The sequence below is a fragment of the Phacochoerus africanus genome, chromosome 15 (assembly GCF_016906955.1).
Source record: "Phacochoerus africanus isolate WHEZ1 chromosome 15, ROS_Pafr_v1, whole genome shotgun sequence".
Taxonomy (NCBI): Eukaryota; Metazoa; Chordata; class Mammalia; order Artiodactyla; family Suidae; genus Phacochoerus; species Phacochoerus africanus.
In genome coordinates this window covers 136,717,146-136,738,752 of record NC_062558.1, presented here as the reverse complement: position 1 = coordinate 136,738,752, position 21,607 = coordinate 136,717,146, and the positions used below count along the sequence as shown (strand labels likewise).

At 50.3% G+C, this 21,607-nt stretch overlaps 2 protein-coding genes across 3 annotated transcripts in view; one reads left to right on the top strand and one right to left on the bottom strand.

Moving 5' to 3' along the window:
* The window catches only part of DOCK1 (dedicator of cytokinesis 1), a 535,081-nt gene that overhangs the window by 291,558 nt on the left and 221,916 nt on the right, over positions 1–21,607 (bottom strand). The gene's annotated exons all lie outside the window — the stretch shown is intronic.
* Positions 1–21,607, top strand: part of INSYN2A (inhibitory synaptic factor 2A) — a 40,008-nt gene that overhangs the window by 15,201 nt on the left and 3,200 nt on the right. Inside the window, exon 2 of the mRNA XM_047760281.1 lies at positions 6,705–6,776. Within this exon, the coding sequence (XP_047616237.1) occupies positions 6,705–6,776 (72 nt within the window). The remainder of the gene's footprint in view (positions 1–6,704; positions 6,777–21,607) is intronic.

Here is a 21,607-nt window from a genome sequence, read left to right as displayed (position 1 = left end):
GAGAGCAGCAATCATGCCTTTTTCTTTTTTGCAGCAAGCACTGTCTTCGCAGAGGGCCTAACACACACCTTCCAGTTAATTCAGAGAGACGACTCCAATATCCTAGGGAACCAGTGTTTTGAACACCCTGATTAAAGGATCAGACCCTAGAGTTCCCGTTGTGGCTCAGCGGTAACGAAGCTGACTAGTATCCATGAGGATGCGGGATCCTTAACCCTGGCCCCTCAGCAGGTTGAGGATCCCGCGTTGCCCTGAGCTGTGGTGTAGGTCGCAGACGTGGCTGGGATCTGGCGTTGCTGTGACTGTGGTGTAGGCTGGCAGCTGCAGCTCTGACCCCTAGCCTGGGAACCTCCATGTGCCTCGGGTGCTGCCCTGAAAAGCCAAAAAAAAAAAAAAAAGGGATCAAACCCTGACTTTAGCATTTCCTGACCTGTCTTTGGGTTACACAGGAACTCTGAACTTGCTGAAAATCACCATAGCATTTAAAAGACCAATAAACTGGCAGCAGGTTCACTTGTTCCGTGCCCCGTATCGGGGGGAGGAGGCTGCCGGGGGCACACGGACACACCACTGGCGCTGGTTGAGAGGAGGATGCGTCTCTGAAACCCCCCAAACTCCATCTACAGCTCCCTAAACGCAGGAAGAGAGTTCTCCAGGGGGATTTAAGCTCTTACACAGCAAACAGTGTCGTGGGAGGTGGCAGGAGAAGCAGCACATGGAAGTCAATCCAACAGTCCCGCGCTACAGCCTTTGCTATTCAGTACCATAGCAGGATCTCCACTTGCCAGTCATGTTCCTTGGAGATGCTTACAACTTTGAAGGACTCTGCTTCGGGTAACAGGCACAGGAAGACACTTTTTTCCCCCTTTCCTGACCTTTTCACAAAACACTTGGGGTGGGGGGGGTGCGTGGAGATGCAGAGTTGTCCGTCTCCACTCCCAAGCCCCACCCTTCAAGGTCTCAGAGATGTGGGGCCAGGAAGAAAGCGTTCCGTGACCTTTCTCTGACATTTTGCAGCACCCTCTCCTACCACCTAGGGCTTTGCTATCTTAGATCTCCCTGTGATGTGTTCATGAAAAAGCCGATGCTGCCTGTCACTCCTGTCCTCTGCTGTCCGTCCCTGCCTCCCAGAACACAGCCGTGGTACAGCTCGGGCTGACGCTGGCAAATGTCCTTCCTTGATCGTTCCCGTGGCTTTGTTAGAAGAACCACCACACCAGCTCTGCCCTTTGCCTTCCGTGCTTTGTTTCTGCTTCTGAAGTCCCATGCCTCATGGCCTCTGTTGCCATTGATCTGCCACAGAGAGAACTAAAGATGTGTGTACCCCAAATTGTCATCAATGCTGCCTATTTTATATAAATGGACAAAAGAACAATTTCATAGATGGGAATTTTTTTAGCATGACAACTAAGGAATGGAAGTTGGCATCTGCAGAAGCCAAAGGTAGCTACGAGACACACTGGTGAACTGCGGGCCCAGTTAAACTTGAGAATTTCAGGCCATTAAAAAGAGGAGGATTCCATGTCTTCTCTAAATGGGGGTTCCCCTACTAGAGTGCCACGCAGTCTTCTCTAAAGGACACTCATTTTCCTTTCTTTACAAGAAAGCATCGTGAAGAGATCTGGTTCCCTGCAAAGCCTAAGTGGGAGTGGCTCTCGAACCGGACTGCTCCAAAATTACCTTCTGAAACTAGCCTATCCAGAACCTTCTGCTTTAACAAAGCAAGAACAATGCCTCCTCTGTGTGCTTTCCAATAAGGCCAATTAGTAGGATGGAAAGAGTTTCCATCCTACTAATTTCATAGTTCGTGCCTAGTCTCCTTTACCCTTCAATAAAGCCCATGCTGACCAATGAGTGTCCAAAGAGCATCAAGCCAAGCGAGGGTCAGGGTCCCAGAAATTGTCCCTGGATGAGACCTGCGATCTGGAGGGATGGGGGGTGAAGAGCGTCCATGGAGCAGAAAGAACAGCACCTTGGACTCGCGGCGCTGTCCCTGGCGCTAAATGTCATGCTTCCCAAGAGGCAACCAGCACGTGGGACAGGGGATAAAGAGCAAGTGCTGCAAAGATTTCTGCATTAAAACAAACAAACAAAAAACCATGTTTACAATCAGCATGCTTTTATCGAGATCCTCTTTGGTTCCACCCTAGGAAAAAGGTGAGGACCAGTGCTTTTCGTAATTTATACTTTTCATTTGCTTTTTGCACTCAGTTGGAATTTTTTCATTAGATTTGTCTGTTACTGGACTTCAATATGCAAACTCAGAGACCGACTGTCTTATTTGGTTAATAAATTAATATTAACCAAACACCCAGAGTGTGTGTGTACCAGACACTGTGGCAGGTGCAGAGTTATAAATCTATATAAGGTATGGATTCCTCAAAACAAAAGAGAAGTGAGATTTACAGTTAATATTCAAGACAGTAAATTTATCATTTTTGATCAAGATGTTCTTCCTCTCTAGCTTGGACATCCATAATCTAAGCTCTCTTTTCTCCAAACTTCTAGCCCTACTGTCACTGGAGAAGTATCTGCTCCAGCAGTTCCAAGTTTCTGGATTGCTCTCCTTTGCGGCAGTGGCAAGCCAGAAAGATAATCTCTCCAAGTATTGGTTTTATGACTTGTTTCCAAGCAAGAAGAAAAAAACAGGGAAATTCCATCATAGTACTTTCTGTTCCTGGTCCTGCAGAAAGAATTTATCTGTTTTGTTTATTTGGGGAACACAGTCATTCAGATGCTGCAACCCAATTATTTACATGATCATAAAATTATCAGTAAAGCCAAACCCTACATCTTGGAAGCACCAAGGACAATTAGCTGCCTTGTCAAAGCAACAAGCCCAATGGATTTCGTAGTGTAAGCCCTCTATTAAGAACATCCTCTGGAGTTCCCGTCATGGCGCAGTGGTTAACGAATCCGACTAGGAACCATGAGGTTGTGGGTTCGATCCCTGGTCTTGCTCAGTGAGTTAAGGATCCGGCGTTGCCGTGAGCTGTGGTGTAGGTTGCAGACATGGCTCGGATCCTGTGTTGCTGCGGCTGTGGCGTAGGTCAGCAGCTACAGCTCCAATTCGACCCCTAGCCTGGGAACCTCCATATGCCGTGGAAGCGGCCCCAAAAATGGCAAAAACAAAAAAAAAATCCTCATGCTTAAGAAAATGGTATGAGGAATACCTTGAGTGACAACTGCTCCTGGAGGTGGACTGTAACTTAACCACAGGACACAAGGACACCACTTCAACCTTATCCACAAATTAAATCTCTCATCGATATGCATTTTGATACACTACCTTTTTGGACTCCAAACAATTTGCATCCTTTAAAAAAGAAGGGTCCATGGAAACATCCTACAGGGACTTTTTCCCAAGAAAAGCCCGTGGCAATGAGATCCTGAAATTGCTTTTCACGCATGTTGGAAATATAATGCGCCACCAATTTTTCATTGAAATTAGCTGACCACAGATCACTTTCCCCATCAAGTAAACAAATACTGAGTCACTTGCTTCTTATCAAAGACATCAGCCAAACTATTTTGTTATTTCAGAACTGAGTGGGTTCAGTTGGGCTACAGATAAAAGAAAGGAGAAAAAGGAAATTGAATGAAAATGATATTATAGAAGGAGAGGAGTGAGAGTAAAAGTTAAGAGGAAGTTCCATGTCATTCTGTCATCTTCTGGAGTGGCTTCCCGTTAAATTTAAAACACTGTCCAAAGAGCTTCCTGTTTTACATGATCTGACCTCTTCTCCTTTCTGTCCCATGTGCTCCATCTATTCTAGCCACACTGGCCTTTTTTTTTTTTTTTTCCCTGTTCTGTAAACATGCCAACATCACTCCCATGTGTGATGTTGGCTTTTCTGTTTGCAAAAACTCATCCCTAGATCTTCAGATAGCTAACTGTTCTTTTAGTATCATCCAGGTCTCAAAATGCAGTGTCGACACGTCAGTGTGTTAGCCAAAGCCATGCCTCTGCATTTCCTTAACACAGCAGCACCCAATGCCATTCACTCATTCATGCCTTCTCCGTGTGCTTGTGTGCTGACCGTCTGGCTCTCCCACTCTGCTGTAAGCTTCATGGGGGCAAGGTCTCTATCTTAGTCAAAAATGTCTCCTCAGTAGCCAGAATAATGCCTGACACTTAATAACTATGTGCTTACTGACTAGAACAGAGGGAGGGGAGAGGAATGTGTGCTTTTTACAAAGTAGTAAGATGAGTCTGTTCAGAAAGGGGTTTTAAAAAAGCAGTTTAGAACTCAAGAACCCCAAGGTCCTGGAAGAGAGTCCTCTTGTGCATTTCAGCTGCCTGAAGCTTTTGTCCTGTCACTGCTGGATTCACTGACTATCCCAAGCTGCCAGTTACACACAGTGCAGAGCCCTGATCCCAAGGTGCGAGCAGAACGCCACGGAGCATCGGAAGCCTGGGGTCTGAGAATAACGAGATCCCAGACCTGAAATGCTACTGTAGTCTCCTCTGTAAAATGGGGCAGTGTAATTAACTGGAGGACTTAAGGCTCTAACGTCAGTGAGACACTTGCGGACCCCACGATCCTGGGCAAGGAAGGGGTGTTCGTGTTGGTGAGATTTGATGGAGAAGTGCCCTGAGGTCTACAGTAGGAAGGCTCTGTGAGCCTGGAAGTTGAACCTTCCTCAGAGGCCAGTGAGAGTGCCTCTCAGATGACGGTGAGCAAACGCCCCTGATGTTGCCCGTTTTCCTTAAAAAGCCTAAACTTGAGACTGTGACTGGCACACACGGACAGCGGTGACATATCCCTCTGCCTGGGTGATGTCGGTACAGACCAGTGCCACACGCAGGGCAGACCTGTGACTGCGTGCCCTCCAGCAGACACGTCGTGGCTGGGACATGGGCTCAGGGACTGTGCTTCGTTCATGCTTATGTCACTGACAGCGGCCATGGGCAGATGTGAGTGCAGCACTGAGCTCCAGCAAAAGCAGTGGGACAGAGAAAGGTCGTTTATATATTATCAGGCGTGGGAGAATGGAGCTCAGGGGCTGACCCAGAGGAAGCCTGGCGCGGGCTGGACAACTCTGGAGCCAGGGAGGAGGGCTCCAGAGCATGGCCTCAGGAGGAAGGGGCTAAGGGAAAGGGGACGGTGGGAGGCACCAGCTCCTCCCCGCCCCCTCCTGCCAGAGCAGCGGGGAGGAAGGACCCAGGTGAGCATCCAGAGGTGCCCAGCATGAGAAAAGATGGGGGGCAAAGGTCAACGCGAAGGCATCGGCAGGACAATTCCAGGCCCGGCTGGACTATAAGGAGCCACAGGCAGGGACTGGCAGCGCGTTAGGGCACACATGGCCATCCGATTAGCAGATGCAATGGACGGAACTCAAGTCAAGTCCGAGTTGCCCGAAGCTCACGGTGACAGCTTGGCACGGAGGGTAAAGCCTTTTGTCAGATGTTTCTGTGACACACAGTGTAATGAGGAAAACACACATTCTTTCCAATTCCCACATCCATGACGCGCACAGAGACGCAGAGAAGGTGATAAAAAGTTCAGTGAGCAAAGGTGACAGAAAACCTTCTGCGCATGATTATGATGCTGAGTCACTGGGTAAGAAGGCAGATCTGCCCCCAGAGTGTGGAGAAGCCAATTCAGATGAAAGCTCTTCTTCCGCCACTCGGGTAACAGCGTCTGGGGACCGTGGTTCTTTCTTGGTACAAAGGGATGTTCAGAATAAAATAGGCCTGCATGTGAAAAACATCAGAGAGGGAAGGCCAGCCACGGGGTAGAAAAAACACGGTGAGGACTCCTGAAAACTAGCGTCTTGGGGTGACTGGGCTGAGACACACCCAGGAAGACCTCCTCAGACCTTTGAGTCGATACAGCCTTCCAGAATATACTCCAAGGGTTCTATTTTTCTAATGGGACGAGAGTTATCAGCCCCCCCAAATGTCTAGTCTCACAGAGCTGACAGAACTCGGCAGAGAAGCTACCACCAGAGAAGGTGTCAGAAAGCGTGATGAGGCAGCGTCCTAATAGCCCACCACACAGGTCAGCAAAATTTTTTTTTCTCTAAAGAACCAGAGAGTGAATATTCTGGGATTTGCAGACCAAGGATATTGTAGGGACTTAACGTGAAAATGTTCACTGTTTTTTATTCTCAGAGTTTAAAACTTCATTTATGGACCCTGACATGTTTTAATTTCATGAGTTTTCATGCGTTGCAAAGATTACTCTTCTTTCACTGTTTTTTAACCATTGAGGAATGTAAAATTGACTCTCAGCCTGCTGGACAAAATCAGGCCGAGAGTGCAGTTTGCCTAAGAATGCTCGTCTGCAGGACCCCCACCCCCCCACCCCCGCCAAACTTCCCCAACAGGCCAAGAGATCCAGTCAGCAGATCTGGGGTTGATTTCCCTTGAACTTTTTTTGTTTTTAAAGCACCATACATATAAAGCTGCACTGAAACATCCCCAAATTCCCTCTGCTTCTCACAAAAACCAGATTATTTCCTTGATCCAGTAGCTTCTGTTCTCATCCCAGATTTAATTCAAATATCTCAGCTACAGAGGGTGCATGGGTTGCGTACGATAAGCGCAGGGACAGGAGCCAAAGGGGGAACACGTGAATCAGTTTCCATCACCATGACAAGCAGTGGCGTTGGGAAGCATCTGATTGGAGGTGTCTGCTCTAGAAAAGCCGGCGACCACCAGCCACCCCGTATAATGCTCTCCTGTTCTTATCTTGTAGGCTTTCATATCGGACGGGGCAAGACACAGCTAATTGTGACACATGCAGGAACAGTGCATGTATTATCTATAGGTATGTCAACGTTCTCCTCTTCCCGCTTTGTTATGCTGAGTGACATGATGTTTTTACCCCCGAATGCAGGGATCATCTGGGGCCAGGCTGGGGTGATTCTCTCAGATGCAAAGTAAAGAGCCTGACCTGACCTGAACGCTAGGCTCTGCTTGTCACACGCAACCTCAGGGCTAGAATCCGGGGGGGCGAGGCAGAGCTTGAACCCCTGTATCTTGATGCAAATGCACCTTAGCGCCGTTTCGAGAACTGGGCTGAGTTTGATGGCTGTGCTCCTTCAGAATCAACAGCCATGAACGTTGTACTGTGCGTTCCGGCACAGCTGTGCCCTAGAAGCCCTTCAGATGTATCATCAAGAGCCAGAAACCACACTGAAGGGGCCAGGAATTCCGCAGGCAAAACAAATGTGCAGTTTATATCCTGGGAACGTGCCAGCCTTGTGGCCCCGATGTGCCTTTGGGGGCGGAATCCCCTAGCTAGGGCCCTACGGCCGGTCTTCCTCGTTTTCAGTTTGAAGTGTGTTTAGATTGCTCACATCAACAAGCAAACAGCAGAAATGTTCAAAGGGCAAAAAGCATGTTAGGCTTTTGGCAACAATTTAGGATATTTGAGGTGTGATCACAAGCTTCAGAGGAGGTTACTGTCTTTTTTTCTTTCTGGAAATGTAATTTTCACAAACAAAATATGAGGGCAGTAAGAGATGTTATGATTCAGTTCATTTTTTTAAATTAAGACTGAAGAATTTTTGTGGATTTGTCAAATTATCAAAACCCCCACAAAACTGCATAGTTTTATATCTAAAAATGTGTAACAAGGCGTTCCTGTCGTGGCTCAGCAAAAGCAAATCCAACTCGTATCCATGAGGATGCGGGTTGGATCCCTGGCCTTGCTCAGTGGGTCAGGGATCTGGCATTGCCATGAGCTGTGGTGTAGGTTGCAGACGCAGCTTGGATCTGGCGTTGCTGTGGCTGTGATGTAGGCTGGCAGCTGTGACTGCAATTTTGACCCCTAGCCTGGGAACCTCCATATGCTGCAGGTACAGCCCTAAAAAAAAAAAAAGGCGAAAAACGAAAATATAAAAATGTGTAAAGGAATCCCAATTTCAAAAAAACTCCACCTCCTAAAGAGATGGTCTAAGTTACCACCCTCTTATCAAGAAGGTAGAGACAGGGAGAGGGTATAAATGCCTTAAAAGTGGCAAAAAGCCTGAGTCCACACAGGCTTGGCCCCATCAGGTCTCCAGAACAGAGAGAGCACTACAGACTGAGCCCCAATTACTGTCAAAGCAGAGTTGAGTCACCTGGTGACCTGGACCAGTTGCAGCAGAAGAAACCACAGGGCAGACACACGCAAGCAAGTCCTTCCTGCAGACATTCTGAATGCAGGGTGATTCAGCTTCCCAGGGGATGTTTGGCAAGCATGGAGCAAGATATTATCAGCTGTCACACCCAGAGGGGTGCTGCTGGCATCTTCTAGGTAGAAGCCTGTGTGCTGCTAACATCCTATAAGGCACGGGACAGCCCCTCCACCCCCCGCCCCCCGCCCCAATAATCTGCCCGCCCAAGATGTCAACTATGCCAAGACTGAGAAAGCCTGCCTTGCAGAAACCATGCCCTGGTGACTCTCTAGTAAAAGGCACACGCCAAGTGCCAAGGCCCCCCCCTCCGCCCCCGGCGCCCACAGGGACCCCTGTCCCCTGCAGCAGCCCTGGCCCAGCACTCCAGGCTGCCTCCACCACAAATGAGGAGGTGAAATCCAAGTGCCCAGGCGAGACAGGTCCAGGACCCAAATACAAACTTAGGGAATCTCTTTGCTACATTCATATCGTGGGAGAGAATTTTTGAATCAACAGCGAAGGGATGAGAGTGATCAAACGACCCTTCCCGAAATCGATCAATGAGGAAAAGAAACGGCCTGGCACAAATACCCTCATTTGGGGCTTTTGCTCCTCTGGGAGCGAAAACTCCTCCGGTCTCCGTGCAACCGAGCAGAAGAGAACGCAGATTTTCCAAGAAGTCTTGGAGCGTGAGCCTGATGACGTAAAGCCACTTACCATTGCGTGAGTGATTGAAAAAAGAATTCATTAGAGCACTCTCCAGCGTAACTGAAGCAACTTAAATAAATTTAGCTCTAAATCCAGAAGTAACGAACGTAAAAAGTGATACAAAAAGTGAGTTAACAGTCTGCCAAGGACAGGAATTAGCTTTGAGGGGTGAGTGGTTAGAAGTGGCCTGAATCTGCATGCATCCCACCCCGTTTAAGGGCTACTGGCCACTTTTCCTAAAAACTGGGAGCGTGAGCACCACAAGATTTGGACGAAATTTAGTTGAGACTCGCTCGCCAGGTAAAGGGATTGGGTCACTGCCATCACTGCACTTGTCTCTTGCAAACCGGGCTCGTGCATATTTCCTCCGAGACGTGTCGTCCAAGATGTGCCTGCAGGGACTGTGGACTGGGTAGAAGGGGCTCTACAGCCATGCCACCCCACAGTCAGCCCTCCAAGTGGACAGAGGGTCCAGGAGAGGTGGTCCTGGAGAGAAAAGGCAGTCGTAGACCTTTCAGAAAAGTATTTGAACATCCTCCCATCCGAGCGATCACCACGACAAAAATGTCCTAAGCCCCAAGCTTCTGCCACCAAGAGAAGTCACTCTGAAGGCGTAAGAGTGACATGTCAGCCGGCCTGCCACCACCCCACAGCAACAGTCCTCCTGACTGGATGCAAAGCGAGACGGCCAGGTGAGTACCAAGTTGGACAGATCTGCTCATCAAGCTCTGTTCCCCAGGCTTCCCATCATTTACATAGGACATAATTAAAATTTAACAGTTGCCCTTGACAATGGCTACTGACACTGGGCAAGAGTCTTCGGAGCCCTGCGGATGACCACAGGAGAGAAAGCGCGCTCTGGTCACCTAACTGGAAGGTCCGTCCGAAGGGCAGTCATACACTTAAACCCGTTCTTTGAATGTGGATCACATAAATCGAGATCTTACATTCACAGGATTTAAAGTGATTTCAGTCTTTGGAGGTGAGACCCAGATGCCTTCTGTGCCTGCGGGCACCCCCACTGGACGTCTTCCCTGAAAGCCTCATGAACCACGCCCATTTTCCTTCCTGTACAGTGAACAAGGTCCTGAGTCCGACTCCAAGATCCTTCTGGACGCTGGTGTGCCCCTCGCTCTGTCACACTCAATACTCTGGAGCTCCCTATGGCGCCAAAGCATCCAACCCACAGCTACGATTCTCTCTTCCACCCATGATGTCTCGTCGGTTTATGGAACACTCAGATCGCATCCTCTCAGGGATGAGAACACACAGCATACACAGATCCAAAGCCAGCCTCCTCTTGGTTGGAGAAGGGAGGACAGAGGGTCAGGGGTACCACAGAGAAGCTGTTGGCCAGAAGAATCTGCCCGTGGTTCGGGGGGAGGGCACGATGGTGGTGGTTAATCCAGCACCTTGGCTGAGGTGCGTCCGTGACCCCTGGGCACACCAAAGCTGATACAGGAAACGGGACTGGCTCTGGGAAGGTTCTCATCCACCTGGCGCCGCCCTGGTGGCTGGCAGCTGTTGATACACCGCGGTAGGTGACTCCCCTCGGAGGTTCCCTTTCGCCAAAGAAGAATGAGGTGAACAGAGCAAGGGGCCATCAGCCAGGTGATTTCTCAGTGTTCGCTCAGCCCTGTGACTCAGTGCTCAAAGGTCAAATGCTTCAGGGAGAGTAGAGCTTTCTTTGACAGAAAAGCAGTCAGAACTCAATCAGCAGAAGAAATCACCTGTCCAGGTGACCCTGTAGCAGGCCAGATGGGCAGCCCAGACCTCTCAGATGTGGGCCAGAGGGAGCGTCCGTCAAAGGCTCTATGATCTAAGCGGAGGAGGAAGTAGCAACAGGTGGTCCTTCAATTCTTACCTGTACAACTACAAAGACGACCCCATCAGAGAGGGGAGGTGAGCTCAAGCTCAGAGTCCCTGCCTTGGGTCCATGCCCGGCTCTGGCCCCCAGGCTCTCGGGTACCAGACCTGCATTTTAGACATCAGGAAGGTTCTAGAAGTCCCCGTACCACCATCTCTGCCCCTCTTCTTGGTCTTTCCCAAAGAATGCCTGTAGCACCCCAGGACTGAACAGGTTAAAAGAGTCTCAAAATAGAGACATTTTAAAATGCTAAAGGACTATGGTTGTCCCAGAGCTTGGGCGCACACGCGGGGCCATCAGACCTGCCAGTCTCCACGTGTTGCAATTTGTCATACCTGTTTGCTGGCGGGCAGAGAGCCCTGGGGGGGTCAATGAATTTGACCCTGCCTGTCTTGCATTTACACACTGCTTTTCACCCGAAACCCAATTACCCTTTCCGAGCGGTGTAAGAATCCGCCGTCTTGCCAGCAATACTTGGCTCAGGGACACACAAAGGGGGCTGAGTCTAAGACGCAGCTGCCTGCAGTTCCAGCAACACAGCCCTTGAATAAATGTGTGCCTTTGCCATGCATGGCGGTACATATTTCTCTGTTAAAAAAAAAAAAAATAAGGCTGTCATGGAAATATACAGGACTTGGGGGGAAAAAAAAAATCAAAGGGACAAAAGATCTTGAAGCAATTTCAGGGAAAAAAGGGCTGCCTGTACCGCAAGCCAAAGGTTAGAAACGTCAGCCTGCCTGAGCCTGCTGCTCGGCTCAAGGGTGCCCCCAGAGATGGGGGATGAGCAGCCAGCCTCTCAATGTGGCAGGGCACCCAGTAGGTCTGCAGAGTTTCGGGAAGGGATCAGGTAGATCCCTCCTAGCTCCGAAATCCTGTGGGTCAGTGCTCTATGATTACAAAAGGAATGGGGGTCTGAGAGCTTCAGCAGGAAGTCTACATGGAGGTGAAAGTCTGGGCATTCACAGGGCATTTCTCAGCCAAAGAAGGTCCATTCCTATATTGGCAAATTGATGTACGTTGAGCCAAACAGCCACCCTTCGGCAACTGATGGCTCTGCTTCCTCGACCCTGAAACCCCCAGCATCCAAAGCGCTGTTCTGGAAATTCGGAGGTGGCTGACATGATTACATTCTTCCTAAAATGACATCCCTTCCATGGTGACCCCAGAAGACCATCACAGCAGGGGGGAAAAAAAAAAAAAAAGATAACACGAGATAACGAGGTTGAGTTTTCTTTAGTCAAACTTTTCTGGCTTATCATCCGTTACTGCCTGTCAAAATACGCTGTAATTATTTCAGAAACTGTTTTAAGGATAAGTTACTAATAGAATCCTGGCTCATAAGCAGTTGAGATCCTTTGTCCCCACAGCCCATCTCTGTAAAGTCTCTTGTCAGACTAATCTGATGAGTCATGCTAAGGATGATTCAGCCTGTGTTCAGATTTTGTTTCGAAGAGGAACAATGAGACATTCTGTCTCCCTGCTTTACTAAAATGGTTAAATCGTAAAAGGAGACCACACCAAAATGGCTTGAATTCAAATTTCTACATTTTGATGAAGAGACCCTGCGTTCACCTCCATTTCAATGGCTTTGGGGAATGAGAGCAAGATTTAAAAGATCATGATGACTCAGATTAATTAAATGGAATCTTGACCAGAATTTAAAGTCTTCCTGTAAAGTGCTAGCATCCCTACCAGCAGTGACAAGACCTGAAGCGACTCTACCCTCCAGGAAGACACGGCCGCTTCCTTTCTGTACCGTCGGGGCTTCCGCACAGCTGGGCTCGAGTGACACTCCTAATTCTGCAGGCAAGCAGTGAGGGAGCTTGGCACCTGCAGGGATGGCAATGCAGCCAGTCTGCCTATCACTTTGTCCTCCACACCCCAGAGGGACGGAGTGTGCAGGGTGCCCCGATGTCTATGTCATATTGTCATCATTTGCTATGACCCGTGGGTGGTCAGGCAGAGACACAGTTTCAAACCACCGTTTTGAGAAAATACCCAAGTCTCTTCCATTTGATGCTTATGTGCATTTCCTCGGCAAACATTTTTTCACAACCCCTAGGATGACAGGCTTGGCACTGGACCCCTGGAGACAGGAGGAATTGGTGATCTGGCTAAAGCTCACCCCCGCAGACTCCCACCAGAAGAGCTGGGACGGCAGTGAAGCTTCTGTACAGAAGGAGTGTACCACAGACCCAACAAGGCAGAGGACAGGGAGCTGAAAGAGGCCAGGGTGCTCCAGCTGGGGGACAGCTGGCTCAGAGGAGCCAGGACCATCTTTGAAGGGCTCCAAGTTGGGGAGCGATTAGAGGGTGTTCTCTCGAACACCCGCCCAGCTCCACCACCACGCTCCTGAGGCTGGAGAGTCAGGACCAACCAGCAAGAGCTGGGGGGAGAAACAGCCAGAGCCTTTCTTTTCCAAGGATGGAAGGGGAGACCTTGCCGGCTCACAGGCACTCATCGTTACCGCAGCCACAGAACATTCCAGGGCATCACGTTCTTTAACTGCTTATCAAGGAAGCTCCCAAATTCTACGGGTTCCTTTCCAACATGACTGGAAAGGAAAACGATACCCTAATATCATAGGATTGAACACAGAATTCACGGCATTTTCTCAAATCATCAGTGGAAATTCACTGTCTCACCAAACACAAAATATAAGACTGCAAAGATTCTAGATAAAAATGTGTACAGAAATCTCACTGATTTCCAGAGTAGTGCAGCAGGGGAGCTGGCGGCCCTCCGTCAGGACAACCCCCGGAACTGGGCACCTCACGGCTAATGACGTCTTCCGGTTAAGACAGGTACCTGCATTTGTATATGCAGAGCCTGGGCCAGCTCTGGCCGGTCCAGAGCACACTTGGAGTAGCATCTTCGCCACCTCTGTCATTTAGTGATTATCTCTTTCCAGGCCTGCTTCCATTACCACCACTTGTGCATATTAAGGCCTTTAACCACATGAACGCATGTGGAGGGAATTAGCCTCTTGTCTACTTCCTAGTGATCTGTCCCCAGTCTCTACAACGGGGCGTGGGGCGGCAGGAGGGTGGCAGAAGGGACTTCCCTGGATGATACCTTAGGCAATGCTATTCTGAGGTAAGGAAACAGGCTTTCATAAGGGAAATTAAAAATTGGGGAAAAACGATTCAACACACCTCCAAGTTCTCCTAGAAAATTCCCAAAACCAATAATCCAAAGTTTTGTCTATTCTACTCGACTTCTAAAGGTATGTTATTTCTCCTTCCCCTATGAGTCAAGGTCATATACTCTTTAATGACCTTTTACTAACCTTTACTATCCAAATTTCTGGCACGTAACTGACGACAGGGGTACACTGGAAAACGGATTACACGTCTCAACGTATTATTTGTAAAGCAATTAGTCAGAATTTATTCAGCAGAGAAAAGGCTAATTAAATAGACAGCCCTCCCAAGACCCTCAAAAGTCAAGGTTAACAAGGCAGCCGGGTCTGTCCAAAACAGCAGGAGGGGGAGATGGTGTCACTGTCACGAGGAATTGGTGTGATTCATTTCTAGGGGACCCTGGAGACGCCTCCAGACTTGACACAGGACCCAGTTCTTGCTGAAATGCCCTGCGCCAGTGCGTGTGAAAGTCCTGGGGACTCGGTGACAGGAGAAATCCCCTGGGGTTTGCTAGGGCCACTCAGAGCCTCTTCTCCCCCATCAGAACCTTGAAGGAACGGGTCCCACAGACATCACATCCCTGGAGGTGCAGTGGGGAGCCCAGGGGATTAGCCCAGTGACCAGTGACACCACGCGGTGTGCTCAAGAGGCTAACGGTGTTCTGGGCTCTGTGCTGGGAACAGTCACTGCTCCTCGCCCCGGTTCACGTCTGAATACGGGGGTTCCTGTGAGCATCTCCAACTCAGTGTGTCGGGCTGGTGGCTCAGGGCAGTCAGGGTGCTTTGCCCAGTAGCACAAGCACTGTGGCCCCAAGATCTGGGCAGCGCAGTGTCCACCCTCACAGGGAGAAGGGCAGACAAGGCAATGGCCAAGATCCCGGACGAGCCCACTCAGGTGACCTGGCTGGGTGTCCACCCCCGATCCCTGCACAACTCACTCCAACCGATTCTGGAAAGTTGCGTTTTCTCCCTTTAACTGCCATGGCAATGCATTTCCTACCCGATGATGCAAAACAACCAAACAAAATTGTGTGCTCTTTCTTGAGGCCCGGGACAGCTTCAGATTGGCAGAGCCCACACTGAATAACTGTCTGATCCCTTCTGAAGATGTCTGATCTTGATGGTTTGCTGGCATCGGATATGCTTAACACGTATCACACGCTCGCTAGTGGCCTGGTCCTTTCTTAGTCCAGAAATGGTTACAGGCAGAGGTTACAACTAGGGTTGGTGTCTTTCTGTTTCGACGTCTCTGTGGCACAAAACAAGGGCGGTTCAAACACGATTCCCTGATTGCTGGGCATCTGGCCCTCACATTAGGGCACTCAGATGAAGCCTGGGTACCAGGCCAGTCTTTGTATTCCAGACGAAGTCATAGATAAGAAAGACGCCGGGGATGGAGCTTCAGGCATAGAAAGAAGACTGTTCTCGTGTGTGGTTAGGGTGTGCGACAGATGGACTGAGAAAGGTCACCGTCTAACTCTAACTTTGGCCACTTCAGAGCATAATTGATCGCCAAGCTAACCGGCAAACTTTTTTTTTTTTGATAACCGTCATTACAGCCCCCTTGCCATGGCATATCATGCAAGGGGGTGGATCCCATGGTGTGGGTATTAATACTATTAGGTACCCATCTAGTTCTGATATGTGAACTCCCACGGGATTCTATAAGCTTTGATTATACACCCAGAGGGGGAAATAGAGACGGATTCGGGGTCATGACGAATCACTTCCATGTTCAATGATTAATACTGGAAACTGTCGGAATGAGATCCACGTGTGTATATACACGTGGGCATATTTTATGTACATATGTTCGTTCTGATGAATAAATTACAGCGAGAAAACAGAGCCGCGGGATTCTGCGGAAACTGGAAGTGCGAGGATTCAGGTTCAATTCATCAGTTTATTTCAATTCAGTAAATAGGGAGGTTGTGCTAATTCTGTCACCGAATTAAAAACATCACACAGATTGGGAGTTCCCGTCATGGTTCAGCAATAGTGAACCCAAATAGCATCCATGAGGAGTCGGGTTCCATCCCTGGCCTCGCTCAGTGGGTTAAGGAGCCCACATTGCCGTGAGCGGTGGTGTAGGTCGCAGACACGGCTTGGATCTTGCGTTGCTGTGGTGGTGGCGTAGGCCGGGAGCTGCAGCTCTGATTAGACCCCTAGCCTGGGAACTTCCATATGCCGCGGGGTGCAGCCCTAAAAAGACAAAAAAAAAAAAGAAAAGAAAAAGAAAGAAAAGCAAATCTATGGGAATATAGTATTAAATAAAAAAGGCATCATCAATGAGGCTGAATTAAGCACGGGCTGTCCACAGACTTGAGAATAAGGAGCTCTGTTCCAGTAGGAGCCCAACATGCTCTGGAACAAATGTGCAGAGACCCTGAGCAGTCAGTCCAGAGAATTTTGTACAGGAGACTAGTCTAGAAAATCCATGGAAGGAAGAGGTGACAAGTGACCTACGTGACACTATTTGTCCCATCCAGATCCGCCAGTAAGAGCCCACTACCCTCCTGCGCCTCCCCGTGTTTCCTACACCATCATTTCTCAGCGCAGGAAGCTCAGGTCCCAGCATGTGGGATGGTTTGTCCACAATGGCAGAGCCTGAGTCACTCAGAGGCACCTTAGCGCCAGGGATTCTGCTATCGGATTCAAAAAGAATTCCAAATAGAGCCCCCCGACCCTGCCAAGGCTGGAGAAATCAGAGATTTCAGGTTTTCTTCCAATCCAGAAAACACACCAGCGCCTGGGAGCCAAATGCACCTGCTTTTAACTCTTCACGGTTACAACACAGGGAACTGAAGGAAAGAGATGCTGCAAATACATTCCCCTTAAATTAACTCGAGGAGCCGGCCACAGCTCACTGATGAAGAATGGCAGGGCCTGAGTACTGCAGGGAGCCGCAGACAACCAGAGCATCTACTGGGGAAACTGGGACCCGCTGCTCTGCAAAGCCGCATGAAGGTGCAGGGAGAGGTATCACTACACAGCCCAGCAGAGACGCCGGGAAGAAGACAAAGCAGGTGCCAGCTGAGGGAGCAGCCCAAGGTCCAGGGCCGATGGTGATCCCTTTGGAAAGGTACAGAGAAATAATTCCGTCAGCAAAATCCCTAGACATAAAACTTCCATTTTTAAGAGAAAAAGACTAACCATTCATCACAGTGAGTCACCTCAAGTGCTACCAGTGGCTGGCCCTGGCACATAGGCACCACGCACTCAGGGGCTTGGCTTCGGCTCCCACGGAGCTTGCAACACCAGCGTGTGGCAGGATGGTTGCAGAAGAAGGACGCAGACAGGGAAGGGAGTGATAGGAGGTAGGTGGCCTGGGGGCTTTCTATCTTTTAAAACACCCCACCAGTCCCGGGCCAGTTATGTCACCCAGCACAGTCTGCAGCTGGCGTTTGAACTCAGGCTTTCAAGGAGAGAACATGGAGCTCAGGCGAGGCTGGCCTGGCTCCAGCTCCTTCGCGCTCGGGCTCTGAAACTCTCAAGTCAGGACTTTTTCCAGACTGCTTATCCTCCAGAGGTGTCCCTCGACAGGGCATCACAAACACCAGATCTCGCCTGCAGGAGTCCCGAGGCTCCCCCAGCAGCCTCCTGCCTCCTGTGACGCCTGACCTGGAGACCCCAGAGGGTGCAGGAAGCTGTGCAGCCTCCAGCCGAGGCTGAGAGACGAGTACGAGGTCTGGAGCCCAGGCTGGGCATCCAAACCCTCCGGCCTGCCTATTCAGTTGGGGGCTAAGTCTTGGAGCTGGAACTGCTCTGGGAGGCAGATCCAAACCCAGGGGCAGCGGCTCGTTGCCCTTGACGGAGCCTAGAAGCCACGTCTGGCGGAAAACCACACCAGGGCCTCCAGCCCACGGGAGACGTGGAACCGGGATTAAAAAAACACTCCCCGGTCCCCTCAGCAGAGCACAGCCGGCCACCAGCAAGAGCACCCTGCCGGCCCAACCCACCCCGTCCCAGCCCTCCCTGCAGACTGCTGGTCCAGAAGAAGGGCCATCGGGAGTGGAAGCAGGCAGGGGAGGCTAGCTTGGCATGGATCCTGGAATGCGTTTTGCAGCAGACGTTTCAGAATCTTTTTTGATGAAATTCTCATGGAAGGGGGCCAGGCCACAGACCCCACTGGAAGTGGGTCCAACAGCATGGCCTCAGGGGAGCCCTGTATACCTGCAGCGAGGGGGGAGCTCGCTGTGGGGGAAGAGCAGGGGCATAGCCAGTACCACAGCCCCAGACGGGTGGGGGGGGGCACTCCAGAATAGCTAGGACGAAAGCCCAGACGGGGTTTGTCATTTAAGGCTCTTGTGTTAATTCAGTAAATATTACGCACGCATCTGCAGGATTCAGGCCCTGCTGCAGGCGCTGGGAGCAGAGACAGCATTCACCCGGTCACCGCAGCTGCATCGGGGCTGGAGGCGAAATAATGCGGAGACAAATACAGAACTATTTGTAGTGAGCAGAGAGGGAAGAAAGGAGTGGAGAGGAGGAATCTTTCAGAAGGTGCTAGAGAGTCTGGGGCCATGGGGGCCCTGGGACAGAGGGGCAAGGAGCGGCCAGCCAGGCCCAAGCCAGGAGACCTGGTCCAGGCAGGGGAGAAAGAGCCTCTGCCCTGACGACGGGGCCAGGCCACAGGCAGGCAGTCACGGGGCCTGCACACACCCTGGCCCTCCCATCCGTGTCCAGGCCCACAGGGAGGGCCACCGCTCCTGCACCGGGCAGCCCCTGCGGCCAGGCCCCACCTGGGCCTCTCGCCATGTGAAACAGGGACCAGGTCTGGGCACAGCGTCCAAGTGCCCTAGAACGTCCGCAGCTGGCTTCCATCCAAGTCTTCTGGGCAAACCAGGGCAGCAGGTGCTGCGTTATTCTGGCCATTTGGCCGCTTAGACTGAAGGGACCTTTGCTCTGTGTCAGCTGGAGTCGGCCAGGCTATTAACCTTCGGACGCTGCCCTGTCCAGCCAGCTGACTGCTTCAGATTCGCCCCAGTGAAGTCCCCCAGTGGACAGGCCTGCACAGGGCCACGCGCAGGCCTCCCACCTGGCAGCAGGCACAGCGCTCCAAGTTCGCCTTTCTGGCGCCCAGGCGTCACCTCACCAGCGGGTACACTGCGACTTGGGGTTACAGACAAGGCTCAAGGTCAGCTCACTACAGGCATTTCCCAACGGGCGCTCACGGTCCGTCCCTCCCTCCACCCAGACCCCGGCTCCTGGGGGCCGACCTTCAGTCTTGGGGAGTGCAAGTAGAAATCAACTGACGGAGGAAGTCGAGTCATTTTGTTAACAAGAGCTCAGATTAGATTACTCTGTGATTATATGGTTCTGCGGTGTGATAAATTGGCTAATAACAGGATTCCCAGTGCAGTTGCTTAATGGGAATTCAATAATTACAGGTACCCAGAACTGTGCCATGAGCCTAGGAAATGCTCGCTCCCGCCCTCTGATCTAGTAACAGAAAGCCTGTCTGGGACTATTGAATGCTTGTGATCTGGAGCACATGCTTTCAACACTAACCACTAAAATCACTCTTTGGTACCCAAAATGCCACATGCCGGATAATGTAACATCTCAGAGACTCAAAGGCAGGGTTCAGGTTTTCCTTGGTAAATGTCCAAGTTGAAGATTTCTTTCATGTGTCTTTTTTTAACGGCCATCAGCTCTTGTTGCCATTAGACAAGCAGTGATCAACACATAATAAGGAGACAATAATCGGTGAATTGCATCTTATAGTCTAGGAAACATTTGCACTTTCTTTTTTTGGGGGGGGAAGTGGGGGGACCCTTAGCATAACGCATGGGACCTCAGAGCAGCCATTATTATGGACCTTGAAGTGAAGGGTAAGGGACGTCACTGCGCCCCCATGTCCCCCGCAGCATCAAGGGGAAAGGCCATGGTGGAAATCCTGGCTCTTCCTACTGAACAGGCTTGAGTTTCGCAAAAGCAGCAGGTGCTGAGCTGCGCCCTTCTCACTGTCCCCCTGAGAGGAGCCCCGCCTCCGTCAGCTCACATTCTGGATGAGCAAGGCCTAAGTTCACGAGGATTCCTTCTGCCTTCTACAAACTGCAGCACAGTCACTCAAAGAAGCCTTTGAAATGGGGAGGGGGGATCGTTCTTGTTTTGCGAGGAGGCGGGGGAAATGAGCCCTATTTTTAATTTTTCAAAAACGTTTTTCAGTACCATAGTCTTTGATGATAAATGAACTGGAACAGTGGATATAAAACATGAAACAGCCCGTTAGATGGGTCTTGAACCTGTTTTTAAAACTCTAGATAGTACAGCTTTGTTGTTTTGTCTTTCCAAAATGTCAAAATTGGGCTAGGATTAATGGCTCTTTAAATCAATAGGATATCACATTTATAAATGGTTTACGGTCCCCGGATATGAAATGTTATGAGTTCATGTATTATCATCGCTGCGGAGCCTTTCCTGAAATCTGCTGGCATTTAGTCGGGCATCTGGAGCAGACACGGAAGGAGCCGAGAGTGAAAACCTCCAGAGGCCCGGCTTCAAGTTATAGGACTACCAGGGAGGCAAGCGGAAGCGGGGTGAGGCCCACGCCTCCTGGGCTCATCACTGAGTGACAATGAACCAGGGGCTCCTATCCCCCAGTTAGGGTGTCAGCAGGAGTCCTTTCCAAAGGCAGGAGGAGAGAGAAGGACTTCAGGCAAGCTGCAGCACTCTTTGGAGGAATTTCATAAAAAACAACATATACTGTAGTTTTTTTTTTTTTTGCTTTTTTTTTAGGGCCGCATTCAAGGCATATGGAAGTTCCAGGCTAGGTGTCGAGTCAGACCTACAGCTACTGGCCTGCACCACAGCCATATCAGCAACACCAGATCCGAGCTGCATCCGAAACCTACACCACAGCTCACGGAAACGCCAGATCCTTAACCTACTGAGCGAGGCCAGAGATCAAACCTGCATCCTCATGGATCCTAGTCGGGTTTGTTAACCGTGAGCCACAAAGGGACCTCCCAAGAAACAAAATATACTTTAAAAAGCATCTTGAGGAGTTCCCAACGTGGCACAGTGGAAACGACTCTGACTAGGAACCATGAGGTTGAGGGTTTGATCCTTGGCCTCGCTCAGTGGGATAAGGATCCGGCGTAGCTGTGAGCTGTGGTGTACGTCACAGATGCGGCTCGGATCTGGTACTGCTGTCGCTGTGGCGTAGGCTGGCAGCTGTAGCTCTGATTAGACCCCTAGCCTGGGAACCTCCCTATGCCGTGGGTACAGCCCTATGTTGCAGGGAGCTGCGGTGTAGGTCGAAGACGTGGCTCAGATCCCACGTTGTTGTGGCTGTGGTGTAGACCAGCAGCTGCAGCTCTGATTTGACCCCTAGCCTGGGAACCTTCATATGCCGCAGGTGCAGCCCTAGAAAAAAAGGTGTCTTGAACCCTGTCATTCCAAGACAAACACTATCACTCCAGGGAAACGTTCCTGCACACAGCTACACATCTGCACACTCCGGCATCAGCTGTGTAATTATAACTCTGGGTTAATGTCACCACACACGTCAACTGTCTTTGAGGACGACTTGAGTGACATTCAGTGGTACTGACTCGCTAAGACACACAGTTTTCCCCCAGTGTCAGCTCCTCCCAGTGTTTCAGGTATAGACGAGATTCTGCAAGAGCATCGTAAGCCAAGGTCATTTCATTTTACAACTGTTCCAGGTGAGAGACATGGATTTCTCTGACCTTGGGAAAGTTGTTCAGGACCGGATCTTCCCAACATTGTGGGTGTGTGCAAAGATGACCCAGGAACACGCACACTGTCAGGTG